Here is a 14,517-nt window from a genome sequence, read left to right on the forward strand (position 1 = left end):
AAGATTTCCAAAAGAAGGCAAAGGTTAAGTCAATACAATGTTCCAAAGATCAGGTAAAATGTACGGTACAGTTCCAGAATTCCTTAAGAGAAAATCAAGATAAACAAGAGTCAGGAATCAGGAAGCATAAACCCTGTACCAAGCAACTTAGTCCAAAAGCAGCACGAAGAAGCCCATGCTTCAAGCCTCCTGTCTCCCAATGCAGGATCATGAAACTGCTAGCAGAAAGCCACATTGAAACTGACAGCTGTGAATCGCCAGTGAAAGCCTTAAATACTTTTACGCATCAAAACAATCTACTTTCCCACTGCTCCCTTGACCCGTCACTGACCTAACTTGGCAGCGATCCGCGAGCTTCTTCTCACAGTTCTGTTATCCCTTTGAAGCAGCACCTGGGCCTCATCCTTATCATGTGCATTCCTGTCCTGTGAGAACTGCTTCTCCAACTCTACTGCAGGCTGAGAAAACTGAAACCCATCAGGCTGCTCAGGAGACTGTTGAACCACAACACAAACAATCAAATACTTCTCAGATCTTCAACAAGCCTACTATCACACTGAGGCCTCCCTCACACATGAGGCTTTCTCATACTGAAGCCTACTAACACACTGAGGCCTCCCTCACACTGAGGTCATTCTCATACTGAGGCCTACTATCACACTGGGGCCTCCCTCACACTGAGGTCTTTCTCATATTGAAGCCTACTATCACACTGAAGCCTCTCTCATACTTTTTTTTGTCGTGTCAGGAGCGTCCTGTTGTGAGAGAATTGGCCGTCTGCAAGGACGTTGCCCAGGGGATGCCTGGAAGATTTTGATGTTTTATCATCCTTGTGGGAGGCTTCTCTCATGTCCCCGCATGAGGAGCTGGAGTTGATAGAGGGAGCTCATCCACCTCTCCCCGGATTCGAACCTGCAACCTGTCGGTCTTCAGTCCTGCTGGCACAGGAGTTTAACCCACTGCGCCACCGGGGGCTCTCATACTGAGGCCTAATAACACACTGGGGCCTCCCTCACACTGAGGTCTTTCTCATACTGAGGTCTACTAACACACTGGGGCCTCCCTCACACTGAATTTCCCATACTGAGGCCTACTAACACACTGGGGCCTCCCTCACACATAAGGCTTTCTCATACTGAGGCCTATTAACACACTGAGGCCTCCCTCACACTGAGGCCTACTAACACACTGGGGCCTCCCTCACACTGAGGTCTTTCCCATACTGAGGCCTACTAACACACTGGGGCCTCCCTCACACATAAGGCTTTCTCATACTGAGGCCTACTAAAACACTGGGGCCTCCCTCACACATAAGGCTTTCTCATACTGAGGCCTACTAACACACTGGGGCCTCCCTCACACTGAGGTCTTTCTCATACTGAGGCCTACTAACACACTGAGGCCTACTAACACACTGGGGCCTCCCTCACACTGAGGTCTTTCTCATACTGAGGCCTACTATCACACTGAGGCCTACTAACACACTGGAGCCTCCCTCACACTGAGGTCTTTCTCATACTGAGGCCTACTGACACTGAGGCCTTTCTCCCACTGAGGTCTTCTCACACTGAGGACTCTCTTAGACTGTAACTGAATAAGCAAAACTATGGAGAAGTGATGCTGCGGATACCAGTTCTGTATCTGTACCCACGAATTCTGTATCCACGAATTCAGCCATCTGCAGCTTGAAAATATGTTTCAAAAATCCTCAAAACTAACTTTGGTTTGGTCAGTTTATCACACCACTGTATATAATGGGATTTGAATACCCACATATTTGGGTAATCACAGGGAAGGGGATAGCAAGGGGCACTGTATCATGATGTTTAGAGATGCTTTTGCTTCCGTTCTAGGAAAACACTCGCTTGGAGAAGGAACTCTTGGAGACGGGAGAGAAGGTGGCAAAGTATGAGGGCATGATGAGCAAACTGCAGAAGAACTGGGAAAACGTCCTGGCAGAGAAGGCAAGGGACTCGTCTTACTTTACCATCAAGATGGGCAAAACATACTCCAGCAAAGCCTTTTGGTTGTCCCTTATATGGTTAAGATTTTAGGGCTTGTTTGTTCTCCTTAAATAACATTTAATAACATCCAGTAGCCTGTTAGGAATTGTGGGAGTTGAAATCCAAAACACTTGGAGGGAGGGAGGGCCCAAGTTGGCCCATGCCAAATAGTAATAATCATAAGCTTTATATCCCACCCCTCTCCCCAAAGGGAGAGTATTAATTAATACTACACATGAAATGTAACACTACACACTACAGAAAGGGATAATACGATTTCCTCTCCGTTAATTAGAGATTATTTATTTATTTAAGCACCGGCTGAGTGTCAGCTGCATTAAGATCACTCTGACCAAAAAGTCATGAGTTCGAAGCCAGCCCGAGTTGGAGTGGGTTTCCAACCAATTATGTGTAGCCTGTTGTCGACCTTTGCAACCCGAAAGACAGTTGCATCTGTCAAGTAGGAAAATAAGGTATCACCTTAAAGTGTGGGGAGGCTAAATTAACTGATTTATGAGGCCATAAAGAAGACTCCAGCAAAAGCATCCCAGCGGGGAAGCATGCGGGGAATGCGGCAGATGGACGATGAAAGCAACAACTCCCCGGCGGCCAGAAAAAGTTAAATAGCCTTTGTATATGTTTGTATGTAAAAATTGGCATTGAATGTTTGCCATATATGTGTACACTGTAATCCGCCCTGAGTCCCCTGCGGGGTGAGGAGAAAGGCGGAATATAAAAAGCTGTAAATAAATAAATAAATAAATTTACGGTATTTTTTTTTCCGCCCTTCTCACCCCGCAGGGGACTCAGGGCAGATTACAATGTACATATACATGGCAAACATCCAATGCCATAGACACACAACATATACAAACAGACACGCAGAGGCTATTTAACTTTCCAGCTTTTTTGATGAGGGTATTCTGGAGCTGTCGCTTCACTGCCCATTTGTGACACTGATGAAGTACTTCCTCATTCTTTGCATGCTTGCTGGAGATTTTTATAGCATCGTAAAATAGTTAAATTACCTAAATTTCCTACTTGACAGATGCAACTGTCTTTTCAACCCTGACAGATGGCCATCCAGCCTCTGTTTAAAAGCTTCCAAAGAAGGAGCCTCCACCACACTCCGGGGCAGAGAGTTCCACTGGTGAACGGCTCTCACAGTCAGGAAGTTCCTCCTCATGTTTGGGCTGCAAAGGTCGACAGCAAGCTATACAAATTGGTCAGAAGCTCACTCAGCCCTGGGCTGGCTTCGAACTCATGACCTTTTGGTCAGTAGTGATCTTAATGCAGCTGACTCCCAGCCAGCTGAAACACAGTCCTGCTCCCGATGAATCAGAGATGAATCAGAGCAACTTGGTCATGATGCTGGCTGGGGGGATTGCGGGAGTTGTAGTCCCAAAAAGGGAGTTTTATCAAGTTCCCTTGACTTCCCCCAAGGTAACTCCATCTGATAAAGTGTCTGCTAATCCTGCCAAAAGCTTTCTTCCTGGAATTTAGCCATGGGGATTGGACACCAAGGTCCAATGCAGATGGTGTCTCTAATATTGGAGAAGGGAGTTGACACAGAGAAGAAGGATGATGTTCTGTGTCTTTTGAATCTAGTTTGGTGATCTCGACCCAGGAAGTGCAGAATTCTTCCTGCAAGAAGAGCGGCTGATGCAGATGAAGAACAAATACGAGCAGCAGTGCAGGGTGAGTACGACTGAATGGCTTGAATAGTAGAATCTTAGAGTTGGGAGACACCCCAAGGTCCATCCAGTTACAAATATATTTGAAGTACTTTCTCTGTGCAGATAACACAGGGCATGTGAGGCGAGGGAGAGAGACTATTTCCTTATTAAAAACCTCTTTGCTCTTATACTGATTCAGTTTCTTCTTTTATATTGGCTGGGACTTTCTGCGTGCTGTTAAACCTTTGTACTTTTATTCACAGACAATGAGACACTCTTGTGTATAACAAAGTAACACAGTTTATTTATAACTTCTGGCTCCAACGCTTGTGGTTACATTTGTGTTTTGTTGCAATCTTGAGGCTTATAGTCAGTATCATTTACTTGGTTTACTTTTCTGAATAGACTTTCAATGTTTCACATTCACAAACATGTTACTTGCTTTACACACTCTTGGCAGAATTATATTCTGACTAAACCAACACTGGCTTTCTTTATGTTCCTTAAAACTCGAGCTCTATTTAACTAACTGCTTCTCTATATCAGAAGTCTTTAACACATCTTCATAACTGCTTATTTCTAAGAGTCACTCAAAAAAAACCCAACTATCCTTTTCACACACAGATTCCTAACTGCCATTTTTAAACTCTCTCACTCTCTTTCAAAACCTTGGCTCCACCCCTTTGGAATGTTCGGCTCTGCTCTCCCCAACTGTCATTTTGGCCTAGCAGCCTTTTCAAATCCTGGGCCTACGCTAATCTGCATATGACCAATCGGCTTCACATATGCAAATGAATCCTATCTCTGCTGTTGCTACCCTGTCTGTGCCTATTCTTCCCTATCTGCTATATGCAAACATAGAACTATACACCAAAAATTTAACATAGAGTAGCAATTTCGCTACAGCATGTTTCTTATAATCAACAGTCCATAGTCTGAAGTATCTCTCTGTTCTGAGAGTCTAATAAAGTCCCTGTTTTCTCCATTCTGAAAGTTTAATAGCGTCTGCCTTTCTAAAATGGAGTCTGAGTCCTGAATAATCCCAGTTCTGATCACATGGTCTGCAGGCCCTCCCACAACATAGAGTTAAAGAAAACTGTATATCAATACTCACATATACAATACAGTAAGCAATCTGAATTATATACTTAACAAATAAGCACTGGAGGCTTGTAGAAGGTTGCTGTTTCCAACAGACGATGACTTCCCTCGATCTACATTACATTCCTATCAATGCAGCCTAGAACCAAATGGGATTTTTTAGATGCCCCATCTAAAAAAGCTTGAAGTATTGGCCAGCTGTGTTGCCTTATTTACTTTGATCCCTACGAGCCTGACTCCCATTTTACCTTGTTCTTCCCTGAATCTGAATTCCCCTCCCACCCATCAACTGGGACAAACATACAGACCGGCCTTGCAGGAGTGCTATCGACATCAACTGCAGCGTGCTGTAAAAAGAAGGCAGGGGTTTGTAGCTCTTCTAAGACTTGGTTGTCAATCTCTATCAAGTCACCTTCAGCCCATGGTAGCCCTGTGAATGGGAGACCTGCAAGAAGCCTGGTCATGAATAGCCCTGCCTCTACATCCACAATCCCTCCAGAAGCCTCCTTGCAAGCGGTTTTATTGCACTCCAGAGTAGAATCATTAATTACACCACACCATGGATGAAAAACAGAGTCATCTTTATTTGAAGAATAATTGGAGCCAATTAAAGAGATGAATATAGTGTTGATAAAAGTCCAAAAGCAAAAATGCCAAATAAACAGTAACATAAACAGTGTCCAAACATAGGAATAATATCAAAGATCCAAAAGCTTGCTGTTTAAATCCAGATGCAAAGAAATATCAAACGCCTTCTATAAAAACCATGAACATAGCCACTGCTCATCCCCTTGAAAAGCCAGGAAACCTAGGAGACGAGGTCACAAGAATATCCAAAAGACTTGACTTGAAACCAAACGATGCCTGGTCTGAAGGAAATTCCCTAAGAGATCAATTTAAGTCCCAGAAACTGATTTCTACTCCCCCAGTCTTTGACCTTAACTGCCGAATTCTTTCTGACCTGCGTAAACATTGGGCCTCTCTACGGTTCTGGCTAATTTCCAGACGGCGGCTGTTCTTATCTATCTCTTCATTAACTGCAGGTGTGAAACTATCTTGCAGACTCAAGCCTGGAGAAGGGAGTGAACTTTCCTGCAAACTCGAGCCTGGAATTTTCTCATGAGAACTTAGCCTTTCCCCTGACCCTTCTCGATCAGAGTCTGTAGTAACCTTATTGTCCAAAGTATCTCCATTTTGCACCTCATCCTCATTGACATCCAAGACAGGCTCAGAAACATTAGAAGGGGGAAACACTATAACAGACTCAGGGTGAAACACAAGCTGAGTCCCAACAAGTTTCTCCTTAAAAGCGTATTGACAGAAGAAGGGAAGAGGAAGTTTGTTTCAGTTGCTTGTTACGTTGCTCTGGTACTAACGCTGTTGGTTGCAACTTCTCCAGGAATTCCAAGACCAGATCGATGAGCTTCAGTCTCAGCTAGAAGAATACCAGGCTCAAGGCAGAGTTGTCCGGCCTTCCCTGCAAAACTCTCTTTACCAGGAGCTGGACGATGGCGGAGTTGAGTGTGGTCAAGGTAATGAAGCCTGGAGAGTTCCTCTATTTGGGGTCAGAGGCCTAGGCTTGGTCTAGCAGCCCTTTGGAGTACAGAAACGGTCATGACTCTGTGCATCTAGTACAGAGTCGTGACACTAGAGCAGTGCTTCTCAACCTTCCTAATGTCGCGACCCCTTAATCTAGTTCCTCATGTTGTGGTGACCCCCAACCATAACATTATTTTCGTTGCAACTTCATAAATGTCATTTTGCTACTGTTATGAATCGTCATGTAAATATCTGAGATGGAGGATGTATTTTCATTCACTGGACCAACTGAGCACAAATACCCAATATACACAAATTTAGATACTGGTGGGGTTTCGGAGGGGGTTGATGTTGTCATTTGGGAGTTGTAGTTGCTGGGATTTATAGTTCATCTGCAATCAAAGAGCATTCTGAACTCCACCAACGATGGAATGGAACCAAACTTGGCACACAGGACTCCCCTGACCAACAGAAAACCCATCCAGAGGAAGGACTTGATGGGCATTGACTTTGAGCTATGGAGTTGTAGTTCACCTACATCCAGAGAGCACTGTGGACTCAAGCCATGATGGATCTGGACCAAATTTGGCACAGATATTCAATATACCCAAAAGCAAACACTGGTGGAGTTTTGGGAAAATAGACCTTGACATTTGGGAGTTGTGGTTGCTGGGATTTATAGTTCACCTACAATCAAAGAGCATTCTGAACCCCACCAATGACAGAATTGGGCCAAACTTCCCACACAGAACCCCCATGACCAACAGAAAATACTGTGTTTTCTGATGCTCTTTGGTGACCCCTCTGACACCCTCCTCGTGACCCCCCCAGGGGTCCTGACCCCCAGGTTGAGAACCACTGCACTAGAGAATGAATCCACTTTGAATCCAGTTTCTGCCTCCTGCAGAATTCTGGGGTTCGTAGTTTAGGGAGAAGCCTTTAACAGCCTCACTAAACTACAAACCCCAGAATTCTGCAGGAGGCAGAAACCAGATTTTAAGTGGATCCATTCTCTAGTGTGATGGAGGCTTGGTTGATTAAAAAAATTGTTCAAAATTCATTTTGGATCTAGAGGGTGCTGGTGGTTCGATTCTAAAGTCACTTCCGATTTTTTCCGAAACTTCTGAATTGATTTGTTAATGACAGACGCGATTGCGCAATATGCGGAAAACAGCACTGACACTGGGGAAACTCCAGAGCCTTCTCCCTCCCTCATTTTTACAATAATCTTGATGAAACTTGATATACTGCTACAGCACATCCTCCTCTGTTAGCATACCAAATTTCAACTTGTTCAGACAATCCACTGATTTTTAAGAATTTTTTAAAACAATTTCAGAAATTTAAATAAAAATAAAAAGCTGCCTCCTTGAATTTTTAAGGTAATGACAAAAGGTTATAGACTTCAATCAGATCATTAAATATGTTTCCCCAATATGAAAGCATTACGTTGACCTCGAGTTTCACGTATGTTGGCAAGGCGCGCACTTTGGTGAACCCTTAAATGCAAACGGTCCTCCCTAATCAAGTCTCCATCTTCAAGGCCAGATCCCTCATTATCCTGAGACTGGTCTCACTGGGAACCGAGAGGCCCTGCACTCCCAGATGGGCCCGGCTCGTCCACCTGCAGTTGTGAAGTTTCACTATCTTTATCGAAAACAACATTCCTTTCCCTGGGGAACAGAAATGCCGTCTCTTCTTCAGAATCAACACGGTCTGCCTCAATAACAGGGACAGGTTCAGAAAACTGTAACCCATCATCCTCCTCGTCCTGAGGAAACTCAGGCTCAGAAAGACAACAAGCTACACAAATTGGTCGGACATTCACTCCGACCCGGGCTGGCTTCGAACTCATGACCTTTTGGTCAGTAGTGATCTTAATGCAGCTAACTCCCCGCCAGAATCATAGAATCAAAGAGTTGGAAGAGACCTCATGGGCCATCCAGTCCAACCCCATTCTGCCAAGAAGCAGGAATATTGCATTCAAATCACCCCTGACAGATGGCCATCCAGCCTCTGCTGAAAAGCTTCCAAGGAAGGAGCCTCCACTACACTCCGGGGCAGAGAGTTCCACTGCTGAACGGCTCTCACAATCAGGAAGTTCTTCCTCATGTTCAGATGGAATCTCCTCTCTTGTAGTTTGAAGCCATTGTTCCATTGTGTCCTAGTCTCCAGGGAAGCAGAAAACAAGCTTGCTCCCTCCTCCCTGTGGCTTCCTCTCACATATTTATACATGGCTATCATATCTCCTTTCAGCCTTCTCTTCTTCAGGTTAAACATGCCCAGCTCCTTAAGCCGCTCCTCATAGGGCTTGTTCTCCAGACCCTTGATCATTTGAGTCGCCCTCCTCTGGACACATTCCAGCTTGTCAATATCTCTCTTGAATTGTGGTGCCCAGAATTGGACACAATATTCCAGGTGTGGTCTAACCAAGGCGGAATAGAGCATGGGGAGCATGACTTCCCTCGATCTAGACACTAGGCTCTTATTGATGCAGGCCAAAATCCCATTGGCTTTTTTTGCCGCCACATCACATTGTTGGCTCATTGTTTTTTTGCCGCCGCATCACATTGTTGGCCAGCTTCACCACAGCTTCACCACGGTCCCGGTGGGAAGTGTGGGCCTGATTTTGGCTAATGAGATAGGATTGTTGTTGTTGCTGTGTGCTTTCAAGTCATTTCAGACTTAAGTTGATCCTGAGCGAGGGCCAGGTAAATGGGAGGCCATATCTGGCCCCTGGGCCATAGTTTGAGGACCCCCACTGGAGACATTTATTGGAAGTCTTGCTTGGAGTGAAGTGGTAGTGGGAACTGCTTGGCGGGGTTGGCAGGGAGAGCCAGGCTCTTGAATACATAGCAGGATTTGGGACAGATTTGGGAGGCAAATAGACTGTGAAGGTGGGGCAGCGTCAGCAAAAGAAAACGGATCCGAACACATTTAGAGTAGAGCCTCCACTTTCATTCCAAGTAGAATTAAGAATAATGGAGGAGCATTGGAGACCCACTTTCCCTGTGTCAGCTGGCTCAGTCCTTTGGGCATCAAGAAGCATGGGTTTTGTTTGCCAGCACATCACGTTTTTTGGCAAAACCTGGCAATCCTGCGACTATGTCTGTTTCTCTTCTGCCTTGAATTCTAGAGCCTGCTTCTGAGGAGTGCAACCCGCTGAACATGAGCATCGAAGCCGAAATGGTGATTGAGCAAATGAAAGATCAGCACTACCGGGACCTCCACAACTTACAGCAGGAGCTTGAAAACACGGTAAGCTGCTCCCACTTTGGCCTGGAAACCCACATGGTGCTGGTCTCTGTCAGAGGTTGGAACTGCCAACTGTCATGTAGGAAATGGCTCCCAACTCTTGGAAGCCTGATTATTTAGTATTTATTACTAGCTGTACCCGGGCACGCGTTGCTGTGGCCCTCAGAAAACAGAGGATTTGCAGACATGAAGCAATCTGGGCTAGGGAACTCCTCCCACCAAAAGTTTCCTGCTGGCTAGTAGAAGCCAGGCTGTTAAGGTGCAAGATAGTATGGGAAGTAATGAGAAGCAGCCACTGAAGCTGCAAAGCTTTTCAGTTATATCCATGCTGGCCAAAACACTCAAAAAAAGCCTCTTTGAAACAGAGGCTGGGTGGCCATCTGTTGGGGGTGCTTTCAATGTGATGTTCCTGCTTCTTCACAGAATGAGATTGGGCTGGATGGCCCAACTCTAGGACTCTCTGATTCCATATTCTTCTCTTCCCTTCATCAGTTTTCCCCTTCCTTCTTTCCTTCCTTCCTTCCTTCCTTCCTTCCTTCCTTCCTTTCTTTCTTTCTTTCTTTCTTTCTTTCTTTAAGGTTGGCTTTGAGCCCATCTTTACATCTCTTTTCCTGTCCACCAATATTACATTTTCCGTTCTTGTGTTCGGAGTAGAGCAACTGCTTTGGGAGATGGTGGTCGGGCATCTGGACAACGTGGCTGGTCCAGCGGAGTTGATGACGGAGGAGCACCGCTTCAGTGCTGGTGGTCTTTACTTTTTTCAGCAAGCTGACATTTGTCCGCTTGTCTTCCCAAGAGATTTGTAGGATTTTCCGGAGGCAACCCTGATGGAATCGTTCCAGGAGTTGCATGTGACATCTGTCAACGTTTTGCAGGCATATAGCAGGGTTGGGAAGACAATAGCTTTATAAACAAGCACCTGGGTCTCCCTACGGATGTCCCGGTCCACAAACACTCTCTGCTTCATTTGGGGAAATGCTGCACTCGCAGAACTCAGGCGGTGTTGTATTTCAGTGTCAATGTTAACTTTTGTGGAGAGCCATGTGGCTGCCATGGGAATGGAAATGGTCCACATTTTCTAATATTACACCATTAAGCTGTATTTCTGGCATTGGAGAGGGATTGGCTGGTGATTGCTGGAAGAGCACTTTGGTTTTCTCGATATTCAATGATAGGCTGAGCTTCTCGTATGCTTCTGCAAAGGTGTTTACAGTGGCTTGTAGGTCTTCTTCTGAATGCGCACAGACTGCATTGTCATCAGCATACTCAAGTTCTCTAACACATGTTGTTGTAACCTTGGTTTTGGCTTTCAGTCTGCTGAGGTTAAATAGCATGCGATCTGTCAGATAGATGATTTCCACTCCGGTAGGAAGCTTCCCATCAACAAGGTGACGTATCATAGTGATGAAGATGCAAAATAAGCTCTGAGGGGTTCATCAAGGAAGATAAGTCCTTCAAATAGTAATGGTTGGCATGAGTTCTCTGCATCGTCCACTTCCACAGCTTTTGTGGAAGTGGCAGTTAGTGATGCTGTGTCTTCCTTTCTTCCATCTCTGTCCCAGATAAACCATTATGAGAAGCAGCTTGAGGACACCAAAGCCCTCTGTGACCAAGAGTGTGGAGACCTCCGGTGTAGCTTCAGCGAGGAGAGGCAGAGCCTGGAGCAGGAAGTGGGGCGCCTGCAGGCCCAGGTCGGGGAGCTCCAGGGAGAATTAGCAAGAGTCGAGCAGCAGGCAGAATCCCAACGGAGTCTGGAGAAAGCGTGCTTAGAGGAGGAGGAGGCCGGCCAGTGTGAGAAGGAGCTGCAGGCCCAGTTGGAAGAAGTCCAGGAGAGCTTTCGCCGCGAGCGGGAAGAGTTGCTCCAGGCAAGAGCTTGGCTGGAAGAGAAGATGAGGAGCTTCGCAGAGAGCGCCCAGAAGGAGAAAGCGGAGCTGGAAAATGGTTTCCAGGAGCAGCTGCAGCAGCTGCTGGAGAATCACGCCCTGGAAAAAGAGCAGCTGGAGCAAAGGCTGAGGGAGAAGCACCAGCAGGAGTTACAGGAGCAAAGGTGAGCGTTTGCCGGTCGTGGCGATGCAAAGCAAGGTGGGTGGTAGTGAGGGTGATGAGTCAATCGCTAGCTCCCTTGACATCAGGCATGGGCAAACTTGGGCCCTCCAGGGGTTTTGGACTTCAACTCCCACAATTCCTATCAGCCTTGGAGAGCATAGTGCCGCACCTGGAAAGGAGAATAGGACAAATATTGTTTTATTAACTCAGAGGGGGAAAAAATAAGTCATTGAGTGGAATATGCCACCTGGGGAGCATGGCAGAGTCTCATTCCCTTGAGGTTTTCAAACAGAAGCTGGATGGCCATCTGTAGGGAGAGCTCAATGGTGTCCTTCTGTATGGCAGGATGGAATTGGGTAAGAGTGGAATATGCCGCCTGGGAGCGCGGCGGAGTCTCGTTCCCTTGAGGTTTTCAAACTGAAGCTGGATGGCCATCTGTAGGGAGGGCTTCAATGGTGTCCTTCTGTATGGCAGAATGGAATTGGGTAAGAGTGGAATATGCCACCTGGGAGCGCGGTGGAGTCTCGTTCCCTTGAGGTTTTCAAACAGAAGCTGGATGGCCATCTGTAGGGAGGGCTTCAATGGTGCCCTTCCATATAGCAGAATGGAATTGGGTAAGAGTGGAATATGCCGCCTGGGAGCGCGGCGGAGTCTCGTTCCCTTGAAGTTTTCAAACAGAAGCTGGATGGCCATCTGTAGGGAGGGCTTCAATGGTGTCCTTCTGTATGGCAGAATGGAATTGGCTCTTCCAACTCAGCATTATAAGGTACTGCAAGGGCCATCCACTCCAGTTCCATTCTGCCTTGCAAGAATACACAGCTAAAGCATTCCAGAGAGATGTCCATCCAACTCCTGTCAAAAGCAGGGATTGTACTGTAAATATCCGATATGCAGGATGTATTTTCATTCACTGGACCAAATTTGGCACCAATACCCAATATGCCCAAATTTGAATACTGGTGGGGTTGGGATGGGAGGATTGATTTTGTCATTTGGGAGTTGTAGTTGTTGGGATTTATAGTTCGCCTACAATCAAAGAACATGCTGATCTCTTCCAATGATGGAATTGGACCAAACTTGGCACACAGAACTTCCATGACCAACAGAAAATACTGGAAGGGTTTGGTGGCCATTGACCTTGTGTTTTGGAGTTGTAGTTCACCTACATCCAGAGGTCACTGTGGACACAAACAATGATAGATCTGGACCAAACTCTACACAAAAACTCAATATGCCCAAATGTGAACACTGGTGAAGTTCGGGGAAAATGGACCTTGACATTTGGGAGTTGTAGTTGATGGGATTTATAGTTCACCTACAATCAAAGAGCATTCTGAAGCCCCCCAATGATAGAATTAGGCCAAACTTCTCACACAGAACTCCCATGACCAACAGAAAATACTGTCTGTGATGGTCTTTGGTGACCCCTCTGACACCCCCTCGTGACCCCTCTAGGGGTCCCGACCCCCAGGTTGAGAACCACTGGACTAGTGTGTTAAGTGACCTGCATTTTGCTATCCCAGAGTTAGTACAAATTTGAGTAATGTGTTATGTTGACCACATTTAGGGTGCAAATGGAAGGTGAGTTTAATGGAAGAATGTCTTTGAAAGAGGAGCAGTTTGCCGTCGACCGGCAGGCGCTTGCCAGCAAGTACGGGGAAGCCATCGAAGGACTCGAGGGACGCTACCAGCGAGAGATGCGGGAGCTCTCCAAGCTGCAGTGTGAGGAGAAATCCCAGTGGGAATTTGAAAAAGATGAAATTGTCCAAGACGGGGCCGAGGCCCGAGAGAAGTGGAAAGCCATGCTGGAGGGAGAAAGGTCTGTGGCTTCAGCACTTGCCGAGGAGAAGGACCTCCTGGAGAAGAAGTTCAAGGAGAGCGTGAACTCGCTGGTGTTGGAGAAAGAGCAGCTTCAGAAAGAGCTGCAGGACATGAAGAAGCAAGAAGATGAACTGCGGGAGAGACTCTTGCAAACTCAAGCCAAGCATGAGCAGGAATGGAAGAGAAGAGAAGAGGAAACGTCTGCCGTTGAGGAAGATCGGAAGCAGGTTCTCCAAAAACTTGGAAAACTGGAGGCGGAGTTTGCACGTGAGAAAAATGAGCTGAACTCCAGGCTGGTGGCTTTGGAGCATTTGAAGCAAGAGGCGCTCAGCAGAGCAGCAGAAGATCAAGAAAAACTGAGATCAAAGATATCAACACTTGAAAGTAAAATCCAGGAACTTCAGAATGAATTGCAGCAGCACCCAAAACTGCAAAGCAATTTGGGCTTTCCGGACAAAGAAGCAGGACCACCGGGTGGTGATTCCCCATGGTCTGACATATCTCAGGAGCCCAAAGAAATAACAGATCTTCTATCAAACCAGGAAGAGTTGCAAGAGCCATCAGGAGAAAGTGACGTGGCAACACTTTGTCTGATGGATAAGTTACCAGAAGAGCCAGAGAGAGAACTAACCAAGTCCCCTGGTTTCATACCTTTGGTTCCAGACACATCCGTTGACTCTCATCTCCTAAATGTAACAGATGGAGAAGACAACCAAATAAAAACAGAAGGTGGCATTAAAAAACCAGATGGGAATGCGTGCTTTGTGTTGGCAACTGATGGGACCATGTTTGAAGAAAGCATGGAGACTTCTCTTGCCTTGGAGAAGGCCTATGAAGAATTGATGGTGGAGAACCAAGCCCTCAAAGCTCAGCAGGCTCTCCTCGAAGAGAGGATCGACCTCCTGGAGGCTGAGTGTGACCGAATGGCTCATGACCGGCATGACATGGCTTCCCAGGTCCAGAAGGAACTAGATGAGATCCTGAAGACCATTCCTAAGCCGAACTCTATGCCTTGTGGAAGAGATGACTGTGAGGAAAGATTTCCCTGGGAGATGGTTGATGTTGAGATGTTGCAT

The 14,517-nt window shown here is 46.2% G+C and overlaps 1 protein-coding gene across 11 annotated transcripts in view; it reads left to right on the top strand.

Moving 5' to 3' along the window:
* Positions 1-14,517, top strand: part of NIN (ninein) — a 188,166-nt gene that overhangs the window by 125,746 nt on the left and 47,903 nt on the right. For 8 of the 11 annotated variants that reach the window (XM_060753002.2, XM_067463124.1, XM_067463128.1 and 5 more), the window contains 6 exons: positions 1,854-1,964; positions 3,612-3,701; positions 6,180-6,312; positions 9,456-9,577; positions 11,137-11,621; positions 13,188-14,517. The exon at positions 13,188-14,517 is cut by the window's right edge and continues 725 nt beyond it. In XM_060753002.2, coding sequence (XP_060608985.2) covers positions 1,854-1,964; positions 3,612-3,701; positions 6,180-6,312; positions 9,456-9,577; positions 11,137-11,621; positions 13,188-14,517 — 2,271 coding nt within the window. The remainder of the gene's footprint in view (positions 1-1,853; positions 1,965-3,611; positions 3,702-6,179; positions 6,313-9,455; positions 9,578-11,136; positions 11,622-13,187) is intronic. The other 3 variants (XM_067463133.1, XM_067463134.1, XM_067463132.1) reach the window with 1 other exon arrangement.

The sequence above is a fragment of the Anolis sagrei genome, chromosome 1 (genome assembly GCF_037176765.1).
Source record: "Anolis sagrei isolate rAnoSag1 chromosome 1, rAnoSag1.mat, whole genome shotgun sequence".
In the NCBI taxonomy this organism is placed as follows: Eukaryota; Metazoa; Chordata; class Lepidosauria; order Squamata; family Dactyloidae; genus Anolis; species Anolis sagrei.